The sequence below is a fragment of the Choristoneura fumiferana genome, chromosome 14 (genome assembly GCF_025370935.1).
Source record: "Choristoneura fumiferana chromosome 14, NRCan_CFum_1, whole genome shotgun sequence".
Lineage (NCBI taxonomy): Eukaryota > Metazoa > Arthropoda > Insecta > Lepidoptera > Tortricidae > Choristoneura > Choristoneura fumiferana.
In genome coordinates this window covers 13,212,483-13,229,703 of record NC_133485.1, presented here as the reverse complement: position 1 = coordinate 13,229,703, position 17,221 = coordinate 13,212,483, and the positions used below count along the sequence as shown (strand labels likewise).

At 42.8% G+C, this 17,221-nt stretch overlaps 1 protein-coding gene across 2 annotated transcripts in view; it reads left to right on the top strand.

Annotated features, from left to right (window-relative positions):
- Nucleotides 1-17,221, top strand: part of LOC141435204 (uncharacterized) — a 28,869-nt gene that overhangs the window by 8,371 nt on the left and 3,277 nt on the right. Inside the window, exons 6-22 of one of the 2 annotated variants that reach the window (XM_074097841.1) lie at nucleotides 480-573; nucleotides 649-744; nucleotides 1,225-1,362; nucleotides 3,117-3,257; nucleotides 3,890-4,009; nucleotides 6,405-6,431; nucleotides 6,528-6,916; nucleotides 7,445-7,791; nucleotides 8,253-8,442; nucleotides 8,719-8,889; nucleotides 9,766-9,937; nucleotides 10,788-10,909; nucleotides 11,371-12,044; nucleotides 12,365-13,548; nucleotides 14,090-14,373; nucleotides 14,750-16,261; nucleotides 16,644-16,777. In XM_074097841.1, the coding sequence (XP_073953942.1) occupies nucleotides 480-573; nucleotides 649-744; nucleotides 1,225-1,362; nucleotides 3,117-3,257; nucleotides 3,890-4,009; nucleotides 6,405-6,431; nucleotides 6,528-6,916; nucleotides 7,445-7,791; nucleotides 8,253-8,442; nucleotides 8,719-8,889; nucleotides 9,766-9,937; nucleotides 10,788-10,909; nucleotides 11,371-12,044; nucleotides 12,365-13,548; nucleotides 14,090-14,373; nucleotides 14,750-16,261; nucleotides 16,644-16,777 (5,795 nt within the window). The remainder of the gene's footprint in view (nucleotides 1-479; nucleotides 574-648; nucleotides 745-1,224; nucleotides 1,363-3,116; nucleotides 3,258-3,889; nucleotides 4,010-6,404; nucleotides 6,432-6,527; nucleotides 6,917-7,444; nucleotides 7,792-8,252; nucleotides 8,443-8,718; nucleotides 8,890-9,765; nucleotides 9,938-10,787; nucleotides 10,910-11,370; nucleotides 12,045-12,364; nucleotides 13,549-14,089; nucleotides 14,374-14,749; nucleotides 16,262-16,643; nucleotides 16,778-17,221) is intronic. The other variant, XM_074097842.1, reaches the window with a different exon arrangement.

Genomic DNA, 17,221 nt, shown 5'->3' with positions numbered 1-17,221 from the left:
TTCCAAATATCCCTGTCTATGATATAATCATTAACTTTATAATACGCCTTAGATATTAATGTCTTCTTGACAATAGATCTGAATTTTGTATCTGTTTCATTTGTAATATTTTTTGGAATTTTATTATAAAAACATATGCAACTTCCCAGAAACGACTTTTTGGTTTTAGCCACTCTGTAAGATGAAACTTTAAGCATCCCTGTGTTAGTGTGTTAGTTAGTAGCCTTTGGCTTATCGACGTTAGTGGGAAAATCACATATGTTCTTCCTAACATACATGAGTATTTCAAAAACATAAAGCGACGGCAGGGTTAGGATACCTGTTTCTTTAAAAAAAGATCTTAAAGATTCACGCGTCTTCAAATTATAAATTGCTCTGATTGCTCTCTTTTGTAAGATAAAAATTGACTCAATGTCTGCAGCAGATCCCCGTAAAAAATATTCTATTTATATATTATATTGATTTAATTTCGGCTTCAGAGTACTGTCGCACGAGCTATTAGGAGATGCTGGAACCCATATTGGCAAAGGCAATTCTCAAGCGTATTTCAAAGGACGGCGCAACATCAGAAAGGCAAGTTACTTTTATGGAACTTTATAGTTTTTACACGGCAGTTTTTTTATACAGTTACATTTTTATGTTACTTAGGTAATTGACAAAAAATCCCTGGCGAGAAGTACTGTGATAGCTAACATGGAAGAGTTTGAAAGGAAAAGGAGATTGATCATGAAGCAGACTAAATTGGTATGTATTTTTCATATTCTGAAATAACAAGCTGTTGCCCACAACTTTTCTTGCGTAGCACGGGAACTTTGCGGTTTCCCGGGATGAAAAGTAGTTTAAAGTTACTCTGGAAGAGTGTAGTTTTATACTAGTGAATGTTTTTTTTTTAATCAATTCAGTAGTTCAAGAGATTACCTACAAGTCAACAAGCAGCGGAAATTGCTTCCACTATTGACTTTTACTCTTTATTGCTAAGTTGAAATCATGGAGTAGTAAGTATAATAATAATTAACCTGTTTCTATTACATACATAAACATTTATATGATACAATTTATGTAAGTCTACATCGCGTTAGGACAAAACCAGTCCATTTCTTTCCTTACTTGAAGTTCTGTTTATGTACATTTACGTATTTTTTTGTCATGTTCAATGAAAAGTTATTTTAAGTTATTCGTCGTATTGCATTGCACTTTAATTTGAAATTGATCTTTTTCATACAGCAAGAACTACTGGGGTGCGACGAAGGAGTGAATGTACTAGTCATTAACGATGAAGTCTGTCTTGAGTATGACTTCGAGGAGCTCCGTCCTGCGGTCACAGTGCATCCTTTCTTCACCAAAGTCATGAAGGCTCATCAGGTATGTTACATCTATTAAATAAGAAGAAGTTAATTGTTTTTACAAGCTATTATTTAGCTTGTCTTGTTTGTTGGGTCAACACTAGCAAGGTAATTTAGACCCTTTTCCACTGGTCGGATTGACTTGAAATTTGGTATATATGTAAGTTGGATGACAATACAAGTACAACGTTTTAAATTATAGTGGCCGTGGTCACGAGTACACCACGGCCACTGTAATGTGTTTGAAACGTCGAGGTAAATATTACTCGTGTGTTTTAGCGTGATAAGTCCCGTTTGTGGTATTTTGACTATGAATACAAGTACAGTCAACAAAAAGTACAGTCAGCAAAAAAGCTTGTATTAAAAATGAATTTAATAACGGAAACTTATTCAATTCCGAATTCGGTAACTGCGCATACCTCTGGCACAAGTGGGGATGGTGTGTCGGCGGCGTGCGAGTGTGGGGATCCGAAACAAACCATACACCACATTTTATTCGAGTGCCCCATCACTAGATACAGCGGACCGGCTGAGGACTTTGAACACCTGACAAGTGGTGCGAAGTTGTATCTGCGAAATTGTAATTTGTAATTTGAATTATAGTATCAATTGCATTAGATAAATAAATAAATAAATTCAAAACCTGTAGCAGCAGTCGTTTAAGCTTCACATTGTCTGTCTGTCAGTTATACAATCAGTCAGTAACTATGTACTTTTATTAACACCCGACGCAAAAAGAGGAATGTTATAAGTTTGACCGCTATGTGTGTCTGTCTGTGACACCGTAGCTCTTAAACGGGTGGACCGATTTGAATGCGGTTTTTATTATTTGAAAGCAGGTTTTCTAGCGATGGCACAGAATAAATAATAGTACTACGTACAGAATTTGCACTCCTTTGATCTTGAAGAAAGCCGCCGTTTTAATAGCCTACAGTGCTGCCTTTTGTTCCGGACATACCTATCTCGCAAATTCGAGTGTAAGGGTTATCACTTTGTCAGAAAATTAAAATAAAATAATCCAACTAAACGTTTAGAAATGTTATTTATTAAGCGACTTCCAAAAACTTCTTTTGGTAATGTAAAAAAAAGATAATTTCGAGTTCTTTCTTTTGTTTATTTCGACATTCGTCCACGCAACAGTTATTATTATTACGATTCGCCGTTGTTACAAACGGTGCAGTGCAGTGTACCTACAGATGTAGTGAATAATGTTTTTCCGTCGTATTTTGTCGGAGAATGTCGGATGTTGCTTTCTCAACTAGCTTACTGAAGTTTACTGAAGATAATTGAGATAGCAAGATAAATACGAACTTATTCGACAAAAACACGATGGAAAAACATTATTCAATAGATCTGTACTGATCACACAAGCGATAACACAGATATTTAGGTAAGGAGGCGTCACGCGTGTGCTCGCAGGCGCGCGGCAGCCCCCACTGCTTAGACAGTCTCAAGTTGTCGCGCGCTGTAGGTGTTTATCGCTGTAGGTATGGACGAGTGACGGATGACTGGCGATGGTTCTTGGGCATGTTTTATCAAAATCGTTTCAGCCGTTTTTGAGATATTGAAGTTTGAAGTGACAAAGTCGGGGTTTTCCAACTTTTTGTTGGTTAGATTATAGGTAACTACTATTTTATATATAAATAAGTAGATTATGTATGTACATACCTTTGCAATGCGTAAATATCATCTGCCTTAAAGCATAAACGATGTTTCAAATTGTATTTAAATAATTTTGACAAAAAAATTAACATCACTCTCTTATGTTTTCAGTACGAAGGCGTCAAGTTTATGTGGGACGCGTGCTTCGAGAGCTTGCAGATTGTAGAGTCGGGGCACCCCGGCGGCGGTTGCATCTTAGCGCACTGTATGGGCCTCGGCAAGACTCTGCAAGTGCTCGCTCTGTTGCACACTGTAAGTCAACCTCACGTTAAAGAAAGAGTTGTTATGTTGAACGGTTGTGTTGCTCTGATGATGAACTCTGGTTGAGTTCGAAACGAGTCAGCATAGTCTGGTGGTGGAGATGTGTGCGTTCTTTCAGCGTGGAGGCGGAGGAGCTGCATCATCACACATTTGTTGCATAAACGTGGCTATCGCTAGGTCGCGAGTCATATAAGTAATTGTTAACCTATGCAAAGTAACGCTTGATTGAATAAACCACTAGAGTCACTAGACCGTGTTCTAGGCCCATGCAAAAATATTACCGTAGCGGACTATTAATACGGCACTTATCTGGACCGGTCCGTCACCGACCGATCGGTCCGTTGGATAGAAGTCGTTCGGCTGTCGCCGCATCCGTTCGTATTCTTTCCGATTCGGTCTGTTGCGAGCCTTTTGGTGGAAATCATGCTTAAAGAAATGGATGTACAATCACCGGCACCAGTATCTGAAACAACAAAGCGTGCGTGTATATGTAATACGACATGTCTAGGGCCGGTGGGACGTGTCACATATTTTTGCACACTCCGTTGTGGCAGATATTAATGCAGCTGACGTAAATAGGATTAGCCTGTAACTGAAATGAAAAATGATGGTTTCTTTCATAGGTTTTGACGCATCCCCGTGTCGGTATGCAAAGAGTGCTCGTGTGCTGCCCTCTGTCGACGGTCTTGAATTGGGTCGACGAAATACATAAGTGGATCGGACCTGTGACGGATGAAATTAAGGTATGGTGCATTCGATATTTTAAATGTTAGATCAATAATATTTTTTTCTACTCCTGTCCTGTACTTTTATTTGACAATTTAAAGGTCCACGAGCACGAATGCAATGAATGATACTCGTATACATAATAAGTCCGGGAAAAAGTCTAGGACTCTATGGCTCATAAAAACAAATTTATGGATTCTTTTAAATTGGTTTGAAATTCATAATAATACAGTTCAATGACCTTCATTTGACAGTTAACTTTTTAAATTTAGGATCCCTAACCTCTATTTTTCAATAAATACAGTATTAACAGTATTACATTGAAATTATTTCACAACATTTTTATTCAGTTAGTAATCAATAATCGTTCAAAAAAAACCGGCCAAGTGCGAGTCGGACTCGCGCACCGAGGGTTCCGAGCACATTTATAGGTATGTAAGTAAACGGGAATCGTGTCTTGAAGATATTTCTCGCTTTTTCCGGGTGATTTTATACATCCAGTGTATACAGAGCCCTACTCTTAAGCAAAATGAACGTAGTGTGGGGTCAGATTATAATGGCCATTGATATTTACAGACAGACATAAAAAATCAAGATTTTCAGACTTTTTTAGTTGGTTTTGTTATAATAGCTACCTTCATACCAAATGTTCATACCAAACCTACCTACCTTCATATCAAAGGTTTTGATTCCCTTGCGAGTTTCGAAAATTTGCGAAAATTTGCAGCATAAACGGCTGCATCTTTTGATTGCGTTGGCTTAGAAGTTTGATTTTTTTCACAGCTCTAAGGGACAGTAGGCCTCAGTATTTGATGTAAATTTCAGCTTGATACCTCCTCGCTCTCCCGAGAAAAAGACACGAATTTCCCTATGCACCTCATATCTCAGCTTGTTTTTGTTTCTTACTTAGTCACTTAAGCACCGGTACCGGCTGTCGGTACCGTTGACCATCAGTGGTGTAGCGGTATAGCACGCGGTACGGATTACCGAGGACCTGGGTTCGATTCCCAGTGATGGTCTTATTTTTCTGTTTTTTCTGTGCATCTATATTTCAGTTTGTATTTTCAATTTAGGTTTTACGGGATGACCGTAAAAGTAAAAATTTGGAATTGTAATAAAAAATACAAAAAGATTCCAAAAAACCAATCTTAATTTGATTGCTTAGTAACGATATCTCTTGTCCGGGTGAGCGGTTAGTTCCAATGGAATGCCGAAAAAGTTTCTCGATGAGGGCTACGGCATAGATAGATAGATAGATAGATAGATAGATAAAAAACTTTATTTCCACAACACATACACGGCTTAGTAAATAACAAACAATTGCAAAGCAACATAAAAATTATCATGATGATAGATGTCGCTAGCGTCGCTGCTTAAGTGACTAAGTAAGAAACAAAAACAAGCTGAGATATGAGGTGCATAGGGAAATTCGTGTCGGTACCGTTGACCATCAGTGGTGTAGCGGTATAGCACGCGGTACGGATTACCGAGGACCTGGGTTCGATTCCCAGTGATGGTCTTATTTTTCTGTTTTTTCTGTGCATCTATATTTCAGTTTGTATTTTCAATTTAGGTTTTACGGGATGACCGTAAAAGTAAAAATTTGGAATTGAAATAAAAAATACAAAAAGATTCCAAAAAACCAATCTTAATTATTATATGTATTTAGTACGTCAGTTAAATTGTCGGAAAACGTTGGACACGCATTTTTCTTTTGACAATCAAACCAAATTACAAAGATGAAGCGCGTCAAGTTCGGGAGTGGGGGCCTTTGACGTCACGCCGTGCTAAAAAGTGTCGCACAGCATGACGTCACGCAGAACTTAACTGGCTGTCCATCCCAGCCTATATATGACTCACTGCTGGGTACAGGCCTCCTTTCAGAATGAGAGGGCTTGGGCCGTAGTTCCCATGCGGGCCCAGTGCGGATTGACAACTTCACATACACCATTGAATGGCTTCGCAAGTTTGTCCCGGTTTCCTCACGATATTTTCCTTCACCGTAAAGCTCATGGTAAATTTCAAATGTAATTTAGTACAGCCAGCCAAATAAGTGGTCCATCAATTTTTATACAAGTTCCTATCAAATGAATAATGCCAAAGTCGAACTTTGAAGTTGACAGACACGCAATACACACAATATCAAATATTGGCATTATTGTTTTATGACATAAAAACGATTATCAACTTTAGGGTGGTAAACCACATTAAAAACAAAACTAATGGGCAATATTTGTGTATGTCCAAAAATTTCAATCCATGGGAAATGTGATCTTCGATCTAATTTTAATAAAAAAATAAAAAGAAAATTTATGATAATCTAGGTGACGAACTATTTTTTTAAGATTTGTTTAAGGCACTAGCCTATTTAGTCATAGATTTGTATAAAATTTGTCTTCGTTTCATTTCAAGCCACGGAAAATGAAACGGAAACTACAGGTAAAAGTTCAAGTAATTTGATGATAAATTGATAATAGTAATGCATCTATGTTATTGCGATAGATTTTGACAATACTTGAATGATTTTACATTCAGGTATTCGAACTGTCGAAGCTCAAGAAAACTTACGAACGAGCGTATCAGTTGGAAGACTGGTATAACGGCGGTGGCATATTCATCGTGGGCTACGAATTGTTTCGAAGCCTGACCACGCTGGACGCAGAATTGGATGACGTGAGACAAACCATCATAGACAAGATCCGCACAGCATTATTGGACCCTGGACCAGACATTATTGTCTGCGACGAGGGACATTTGCTAAAGAATGACAGCTCTGTGCTAGCGGTAGCTATGAGCCGAGTGGCCACTCGAAGACGGATCGTGTTGACGGGCACGCCGATGCAGAATAATCTGCGGGAGTATTACTGTATGGTAAACTTCGTCAAACCGAATCTACTAGGAACGTACTCGGAGTATTCTAATAGGTAAGAAAACTCTTTTAAGGTTTGTGCAAAGAATGAAGTTGGTATTTTTTTTTGATTTGATTAAGCTCACAATGTCGTCTATTTCGTTTACCCTCGGAATTATATTATTCATGAACTAAACTGTGTAACAATCTAGTCCAGTATGAGAAGTAAGGTATGAAAGGTTATGAAATATCGATACTCAATAGCGCCCTACGGTGCAGTCGATAGTTTTGTTATGTGGCAAATTCAACTGATGGTATAATAGGTATAATCCACGAGATACTATTAATTAAAAGCTCTGCGTGAAACATAATATTTGCCTTTAGCTCACGTCTACGTTCATTTTTAAATAAAATGGTCGCACTATAACTTAACATTCTATGACCAATGTGATTGATCATTGCCTGTCATATTTCTTAGCTAAAGGACCCTTAATTTGTTTTTTTGTGACAATTCTAACAGAAATATGTGCTTTATGGCTCTTCGACTATATTTGCGTGCAATTCATGACTTCATTTGATTTGATGTAATCATTGGCTTTCACAGATTTGAAAACCCAATAATGAACGGCCAGCACAGAGATTCTCAAGTAGAAGACATAAAGCTCATGAAGGCCCGTACTCACATCCTGCACAAGGTGTTAGAAGGCTGCCTTCAGAGGCAGGAGGTGTCTGTCCTCTACCCATACTTGCCAAAGAAACACGAGTACACTGTGTTCATATCGCTCACCAAGTGCCAGTGTGACCTGTACAAGCATTATCTGGCAAACTATGCTAACAAGAACAAGCAAAGCATATTGAAGGACTTCCATACTCTGCAGAAGATTTGGTCGCATCCGCAGGTTCTGCATAATTTCCACATGAAGTCGCGCGATGAGAAGAACAAAGTAAAAGGTAAGATTTTTCATAGTATGTCCTGCTTATGTTTTGAATGTGGAAGTTCGCGAAGATTTTTGAATGTTTGATGAAATTTTTGGAATGTTGTGATGTTGAAATTGGTTCCATAGTAGCAACATAGTGTAATTATAACAACTATCAAAAACAGTCGGATGTCTAGAAAGAGAAATTAAGCGGTGCGGTGCAGAGTACCTCCCCAGAACGCTAACTTACAGGTTCCCACGTGTCGGATGTCGGGCCCGGATTTTAATCGGATGTACTAGTGGCAGAACATTCTATATGAAGCTATTCACACTTTCCCGACACGATTTTCTATAGAAATGACTGATATCCGACACGAAACGGATCCGACACCCGATAAATGGGAACAGGTTCTTATTTTCACTACAAAGTGCATCCACTATCAGACGTTATTATGCTGTTTTTAAAAAATCCTTTCACGATGCTTTTGATGATAGCTGAGAAGCTTGAAGACGACTTGGCGCGGGAGGACCTGACAGCGAGCGAGGACATTAAGCCGTCTGACACCGAGGTGTGGTGGCTGCAGTTTTTGGAGGGCGGCGACATGCTCGAGCGGCTCGAAAGCTCCAACAAGTTCGCGGCTGTCTTCAGGATACTGGACGAGAGTGTGGCCTTGGATGATAAAGTGTGAGTATACTGGGGGAAAGCGCCGGCTCTAGTCCTTGAAGAAGGTAGAACGAGAAAGTCTACACCTACACCACTTCCGCGCCTCTCAAAAAGCCGCCATCAAAATTTTATTTTGCACTGGAAACTGGAAAGTGGCGGCCCTTGCCATCTGATCTAAGTTTCTTTCCACTGCGCGGTTCGAGCGTATATTTCAAACTCGTTCGCTTTACGGTCTCGCAATGTAAACAATTTTTCTTGCTAGTCTAAACTGGGCTTTACACGTTTGCGTCCCAACAGATTAATATTCTCGACGTCGCTGATAACAATGGACGCGCTGGAGTATTTCCTGAAGAAGATCAACAAATGGAGCCTCGGCCACGACTATTACCGGCTGGACGGCTCCGTGCCGCCCGAGGTGCGCCAGAAGTGGTGCCGCGAGTTCAACGCCGAAAACAACTACAAGACCAAGTAAGCTAATGCCTTTTTGTATGACGCACTCAGAATCACGATTGTTTCCATCATTGCTTACCTGTCATAATGTATAGGATATATTCACTGTAAGGATGGTGAATGCGACAAGCGCTCGGGCAAGACAAGACGGCTAGCTCGATTTAAGGCCGTGCCGGGACCGGGCCTTGCCGGGTTATGGTGCCGTCGAATGCAATACTATTGTCGCTTGCGTACGATGTTGTAGCGTGTGGTTAATAATATGTAGTAGTTGTGGTAATAATCTTAGAATAGTGCCATATGTCATTTCTATCACCGATTAGATAATTTAAATTTGGCTTAGTTGCAATTAAGATTAAAAATATTTTATTTGGTAGTAAAGTTACACTGTCCACAAAACTTGTGACTTTTCGACGGCCTTCGCACTAGACTCTGGGTCTGTATCGCGAGTGCCAGATTAAAACTTGATAAATGAGAATTTACACTGATTCAGAAAACGGCATTTGACAATTTTTTATGTTTTATAAATTTAAACTTCACAATGCCTGTCTTCACAATTCAGTCAGACGAAAGTCAAGATTAGACAGAAAAACACACTTGCATGTGACGTCACACGCAAGTAGTGTCATACTTGCTGCATAGAGAAAAGCGTAGAAGAGACAGTAGATTTTCAAAAATCATTATGAATCCAATTTTCCAATTTCAAGTCCAATTTAAGTTTTGTTTTCGCTAAACACTGTCTGTATATCTATATTTTCCTAATATTATGTCAGACATGGCAAATTCAGGAGTTGTCAAAAACCGTATTGCCATTAAATAAAAACAATAGGTGCCACTGAGGTAACAGGTCAATAGCTCTTTGATCAGACCGAAAACAGTAACCTCATCAAATTCCAGATTGTTCTTGATATCGACGCGCGCCGGCTCACTGGGTCTCAACATGACCGCGGCCAATCGCGTCATCATACTGGACACGTCGTGGAACCCCGCGCACGACATACAGAGCATATTCCGCGTCTACCGCTTCGGCCAGAAGAAGGACTGCTTCATCTATCGGCTGGTCGCGCTGGTAAGTGCCGCAGGCAGGTGGATATTTAGGAGGGCTGAATAGGTTGAAGGGGAGGCGGAGGGGCGCGTAGTATATTGTTGTATATAAATAAATACTAATTGCAAAAAGCGAGGGTAAGTAAGGGGACGTCAAATGTTTCAGTCAAACAATCTATATTATAATTATAAATCTTATCATCATTGCATGATTGATCATCAGCAGATCATCATCTTATATCATTGGAGTTTTCCGAATTTAAACGCAATTCAGTTCTTCGAATTATACTCGTACGCTAGATAATTTTAGTTTCTAAAATCACAATCTGTTTGGAAGAAAAGTCCGATTATTAACATTTTCTGATTATCCAGTTTGTTCATACGGGCGTCGGCAAACTAACGCTTCCAGTTGAGCTTAATCTTGTGAGCAAAAATTTGAACAAAAATATCTGAACACGCTTCTACGCCGTTAACAATAGAGACGTGTTCAGATATTTTCGATCAAATTTTTGCTCACAAGTTTATGAACTGGATCGTACAAAATAGGCGCAGAGACTGTTACTTTAGATACTGTCATTGGCAATAATATCTGATTCTCTATTTGAATAGCCGTTAGAGCGCATCAGATGTTTTTCAGAACATTTTTGCTATCCGATATTATAGCCGTTGACTGTACTGCACGATCGTTGCCGGTTTATAACATAGTGTCTTCACTACTGTGTTGTCACTTGCGTTAAATATTTGCCACAGCGGAGCGTGCAAAAATATCTAACACGTCCTACCAGCCCTAGAAATAGAGTCGTCTCAAATATTTATGAACGCTTTGTCGTGTCAGATATTGATGCTGGTGACTGTACATAATAATTTTGTCGTAGGGCACAATGGAACAGAAGATCTATGAACGAGCGGTCACGAAGCAAGCCGTGTCGTGCCGTGTCGTGGATGAGCAACAAATCGACCGCCATTACAACATGGCCGAACTCACCGAGTTGTACAGGTACGGCAAGAAACTAAGTTGCATCAAGCGACTTCGCAAGATATTTAAATTAGCGACGATTTTTTCCATGCACCAATTTGGTCCATACATGTGAGATAGTTGATGAGCTATTTGGAGCTACGGTTCTCGATGCCATTAGTTAGATAATTTCTTTTTCATCTTTCTTTTTTAAGCATGCCAAAATGTGGCCGTTTTTATTATCTGCTCTTGTTCTTTTTATCGCAAAATAAGTAGTCATGTAAGGGCTCTTATACATATACGATATCATGTTGTGTTACGACACGCCATTGTTTCACGACACGACGTCGCATCGTGAAATGATGCCGCGTCGTACTACGATGCCATATCGTATCTTGTTTATGTGTAAGAGCCCTAAGGTACTTAGAAAAAAAAAATGGAATTATGTAGCGTGCGTATAATCTGTGCGGGCTGTAAGTTTAGTGTGTTTGCGTTGCATGCAGGTTCGACGAGTGCGGCGTGGGCGTGGCGGGAGGCGTGGCGGTGGGCGTGCAGGACGTGGTGCTGCTGCGGGTGGCGCGCGACGCGGCGCTGCATGCCGTGCACGAGCACGACTCGCTGCTGCGCGGCTCGGAGCCCGCGCTGCCCGAGCACGAGCGGGCCGCCGCCTGGCAGCAGTTCCAGCAGGAGACGCAGCGCGACCGTCAGTACTATACTCGCAGCTGTGTCTGTGTGCGCGCGACGCGGCGCTGCATGCCGTGCACGAGCACGACTCGCTGCTGCGCGGCTCGGAGCCCGCGCTGCCCGAGCACGAGCGGGCCGCCGCCTGGCAGCAGTTCCAGCAGGAGACGCAGCGCGACCGTCAGTACTATACTCGCAGCTGTGTCTGTGTGCGCGCGACGCGGCGCTGCATGCCGTGCACGAGCACGACTCGCTGCTGCGCGGCTCGGAGCCCGCGCTGCCCGAGCACGAGCGGGCCGCCGCCTGGCAGCAGTTCCAGCAGGAGACGCAGCGCGACCGTCAGTACTATACTCGCAGCTGTGTCTGTGTGCGCGCGACGCGGCGCTGCATGCCGTGCACGAGCACGACTCGCTGCTGCGCGGCTCGGAGCCCGCGCTGCCCGAGCACGAGCGGGCCGCCGCCTGGCAGCAGTTCCAGCAGGAGACGCAGCGCGACCGTCAGTACTATACTCGCAGCTGTGTCTGTGTGCGCGCGACGCGGCGCTGCATGCCGTGCACGAGCACGACTCGCCGCTGCGCGTTTATCTACGCCCGCCACAAATTACTTCTAACAATAGTCTAGCGGGCCGCGCCATTGATTGTAGACGTCATTAAAATTTTAAGTAGTTTAAAATTAATATAAGCTTCTCATAGAAGGTTGGCCGGCCGCAGGTTGAGTCTCCCATAGTAACTTTTTAGTTAGAAGGCCTATACATTATAATGTTTATGTCGTAACTACCGATGAGAGATTTTCACTACTGTCTTTTTCTATCCTCAGAATTGAAAAGCGAATGCGCACTCAAGAAAGAGAAAAAAATACCGAAGAAAAGTATGTCCATTGAGAAGACTGCTACCGTAACGGAAATCAAAGACGAACCGGTCGACGTAAAACTCGAGCCAGCGACAGAGCAGAGACCGAAACGCGGCAAGAAAGTGATCAACTGCTGCATCCCCATCACTCCCACGCCCCAACCGTCCACCAGCAAACAGGCGGACTTCCTCATCGACAAAGACCAAGAAATTGACATGGTTTCACAGATAACCCAAATCTTATTGAGCCATGACTTCAACAATAGGAAAGGATCGAGGGATATATCGAAGTTGATAGGCACCGTGCGACAAATCGTGGCGACCGGCGACCTCAGCAAACTGCCTCCCGGAGACGAAATGGCTGCGAGCATCGCACAAGTCTTACTACGGAAACAGCCTCAGCCCATGCCAATGCCTGCCCTCACTGATGTACGATCTTTAGCCAACCCAGAGGTTAGTCAACCGAAAACTAAACAACCCAAGATAATTGAGGACCAACCACTACCATTCGACTCGATCACCGAAACCACTCCAAACGCAACCCGAACTGGTGCTGGTAAAAGGCGAAGGAAAGCCGCAGTCACAGCGGAACAAAAATTAGATTCCATATCTTCGGACATCGTCATAGATTTGAACGATGACGATTGGCGCGTCGATAGCGACGACTCCTTGCAGCAACCGACTAACAAGCGCCAAGCAACTAAGGCTCCTGAAAAACCGAAATACAAACCGGGACCTAAAAGCAAAAGGAAATCGCTGAAGCCACCAGAAGAACCAGTTGTGGAACCCGTGCAAGAAACCACGGAGGTGGAAGAAAGTATTTTGCTTAGTGACGACGAGATTTTGCCCGAAGTGCGGCCAGCGAAGTCAATTAAAGAGGAGAAAACCGACAACAACAAGGGCAGTTCAAACGCTTCACACTCAAACACAAGTGATGGTGGTGATACAGAAAGGTATCCGTTGCATCCGTCACTCCTGACTAACCAGAACTTCGTGAAGATAGTAGCACACACATACCTGGCTGGAAACCCGATGTTGGATGAAGATGCGGCTACATTAGCAGCGCAGTACAGTACAGGGAAAGCGCTTAGAGAATTCGAGGCTACCGGTGTAAGCATTGATAGTGGGCCTATATACGACATCGCGGTGAAGGTGAGTTAAATTTTACAGCTATATATAGTTTCAGACCTTCAGACTTTCAGAGTGGAAGAATATTATTTGATCAATACACACATCAACGGTGTCAATTAGAACTGATTAAAACATCTAGGATCAGTAATTTATTGAATTAGGCGTTACTTTTTGTTTACAAAGCAAAATTGTCTGCTCTTTGATAGCCAAGTGGTTAACGAACCTAACTATGTAGCTTGAGATTCCGGGTTCGATTACTGGTTGGCGCAGACATTTGTATGAATAATACGTACGTTTGATCTCGTGTAGTGGACGTTTAATTTGTATTTAAGTATGTATTTATTTATATAAGTGTGATATTAGTTGCCTATTGTATCCATACATATACTCGGGAGCAAAGAAATCGGACCACCCTTGCAATTTTTACGTTGATTTTTATGTTTTTTAGGTCGTAAGTGTTATCATGGAAACATAAAAATTTGCAAGGGTGGCTCGATTTCTTTGCTCCCAAGTGTATTGCACAAGTTATTATTGTCCCATGATATTTATTTATTTTATTCAGGTCTTGGGCACGGACATACTTAAGAAGCTACACATTAGCGGCGGTAAGGACTCCTTAGCAAGCTCTAAATCCAAAGAAAGGAAGGCGATTCGGGACTCTGAGAAAATGCTTAGCGCAGCGACACCGACCGACGAACGACCCAAGTTGAAGCTCAAAGTGGCCTCGGACTTGATGCCTAAAGAGAAACCGAAACCGAAAATACCTAATTTGGGATTCGTCAAGTTGACTCCCATGATCCCCGTGGCAGCGGTGCCGGTCACGCCGACCGTCGTACCTGTTGGATTGTGAGTATATTTTAAAAGTAATATTTAATCATGTCTCTTAATTTAGTTTGATAAAAGTGAAGGCTATTATTTGTTTTTGTAAACAAGTACCTGGGCGGTTGGAGTTTTGATCGGGCTAAAACTCGAACCACGCGTTTTCCCAGAAATAAGACCAAGCTAGATCAATTATACATCCCCGAAAACAACTACAGACTAAATTTTACGGTGGTCTTTACCTTTAACCTTGACTCCACACCACTTTGTTTACTCCACAACCAAAGAGAAAGTAAAAAGGAGTAAAAGTGCACACTAAAAGGTTATAGTACGATGATGATAACGTGCATTCAGCACTGCGTTGCAGTTGCCTAGTATACTAATCATACACTTTGTTTTACAGGATAAAACGCGCAATTCCCATAGAGTCCCCGGCGCCGCAGTCCGGCGAGGAGTGCATCCTTCCCGACGACGACGATGTTCGCATCGTGAGCCCCCCCGCCGCGCCGCCCGCCCCTCCTGCCACTCCCGCCGCCCCCCGCCTCGCTGCAGCCAGGAAGATACTACCACCAACACCCCCCACACCACACATCACACTCGACGGCCGGTTCACAGGCATCAACGCCGCTTCCAAACCAACGCCGGCTTTCGTAAACGGACCGGTGATTACGATATCCGAGAACGGAGTCGTCAGCGTCGGCCCTGCTGCCGCCCTACAGGCTCCACCGAAACCGACCATGCCAGTGACTACTGACTCTAACACCATCTGTCTCGACAGCGATGACGAAGAATCCGCTACAGAACCGCAGGTTCCAAAGGCTTCGGAACCAGTCAAATTTCGGACGACGGCTTCAAACTCTCAAGCGTCTCCAGTAGTTCCCGTCTCGCTCACCTCTGCCTCCACCGGAGTCCGATTACAGCTGGGGACGCCAGTAGAAGCGCTCGAACAGACTCCCCGGTCGAGCTCCTCGAAACAAAACACCGCTGTTACACCAATGGAACCCGTTAAACGTAACGATATCAATTCATCGCATAAACCTGACCCGCCACATATTCAGACTAGTGGCAATATTGAGCCGGCACAATCTCGGCCAGCGCCGGAAGCGCCCAAAGCCCCCGTGCCTAAGGAGGCCGCGAGGACGGCCAAATTGTGCAAACCGGGTGATATCATCCGTATCAGCAAGACGGGCCAAGTTGAAGTGTTGAATAAAATCGAAGCTGTACCTGAAAATGTTTTGCGAACTAGTTTAGCACACGCCGGACCCTCGAAAAAAACCACACCTACATGTACCAGCACGTTTCCAGCGTCAACAAAGACGAGGACTACTATTTTCAGCGGCTCTGACAGCGCCAGTTCACGCTCTCCGAGCCCTGAGGATCCTCTCTCTATCCTAAAAGATGTGGTCCACATCCCCGCCGACCGCTACTCGAGTTCGCGCTCAGGCAAGCATAAGGCTCCCACGCAACCAATCGAACAAACGAAGGCAGCGCCTACGCCTGGCCCGTCCAAACCACCCCCTGTTACCACGACTAAACCGGCTAAAACTAGCGCAGATTCTGTTAAATCTTACACACAGAAAAACCCTAAGATCGATCATACGATAAACGCTTCACTATACGACATAACTGAACGAGAAATGGAATCCGTCAAGACTCCGGTCAACAATCCAAATAGTCTATTCAAAAAACTGAATAAAGCTGTTACGGTTGGTAAAACGAAGGGGGTAGTTATGGACTCGGTGGATTTGACGGACTTGCCTGCCCCTCCGGCGCCTCCGGTGCAAAGTAAACCGGCAAAGAAGCCTTCATCGAAGCCGAACAGGAAGATGGAAACGACGACGTCGGTTGCAGGAACGTCCAAAAACATAGTCGTGACCGGCTCGTCCAAAAATATATTCCTGACGCCTTCTAACACGTAAGTATGGTGTTATTGCAATTCAAGTTAATTTTGATAAGAGCACGGAGGGCATACTACACGCGCTGAAATTAGTCGAGCGCCATTGGCCCGCTGATCGCGTGTGTCGCGCTCCATCTGGCCGGTTGCGTATACCATTAGGTCTGGCAGTTTGATTGAAATTTCTAAATTCCCTGAACTACTTTGTTTGCTTCATTCAGATCATAATAAAAAATACCAACGCCAAATATCATGTCTGTAGACATTTGCACATCCTAACTGAAAGCAATTCTTTGTTCAACCACCAGAATTAACATTTGCCACAGCGGAGCGTGCAAAAATATTTGACACGTCCTATCTGTCCTAGAAATACAGCTGTATCAGATATTTATTTAATTTTCAGGTTGAAGGGCGGCGTGATTCGCGTCACAAACGTGGAGACGTTCCCGCCCGACGCGTTCAAGCCGAGAGAGCCCCCCAAGAAGCGCCCTGCTATCAAGACGGAGGTAGAGGCGCCAAAGAGGAAAAAAGTTGAAAGTGAGTTCTTTACTGCTATTACAAATTTTGTGGCAGCACATGTGAATTTCTAATATTTTTCTCCAAATTATCCCACAAATTTTATAAATGCGAAAGTTTGTAAGGTTGTTTGTTTGTTACCTTATCACGTCTTAACCGCTGAACCGATTTGGATAAAATTCGGTATATGCCCGAAGAAAAACATAGGACTTTCTATCCCGGAAAATTAACAAAAAAATCAAAATAAAAATTATTTCTTTTCAACAATGACAAACAAATAGTGTCGAATCCTCCTTTTAAGTGGAGCACTTGTAACTATTAGGAGGAGGGAAAATTGCATAGTTCCCGTTCTACGCGGGCGGAGTCCTGGGCAACAGTTTTAAATAAAACTACAATAGTGCAGATACGCGGTATTTGCGTTTGGTAGACAAACGGATTGGCATTATCCCCGAAGATATATTATGT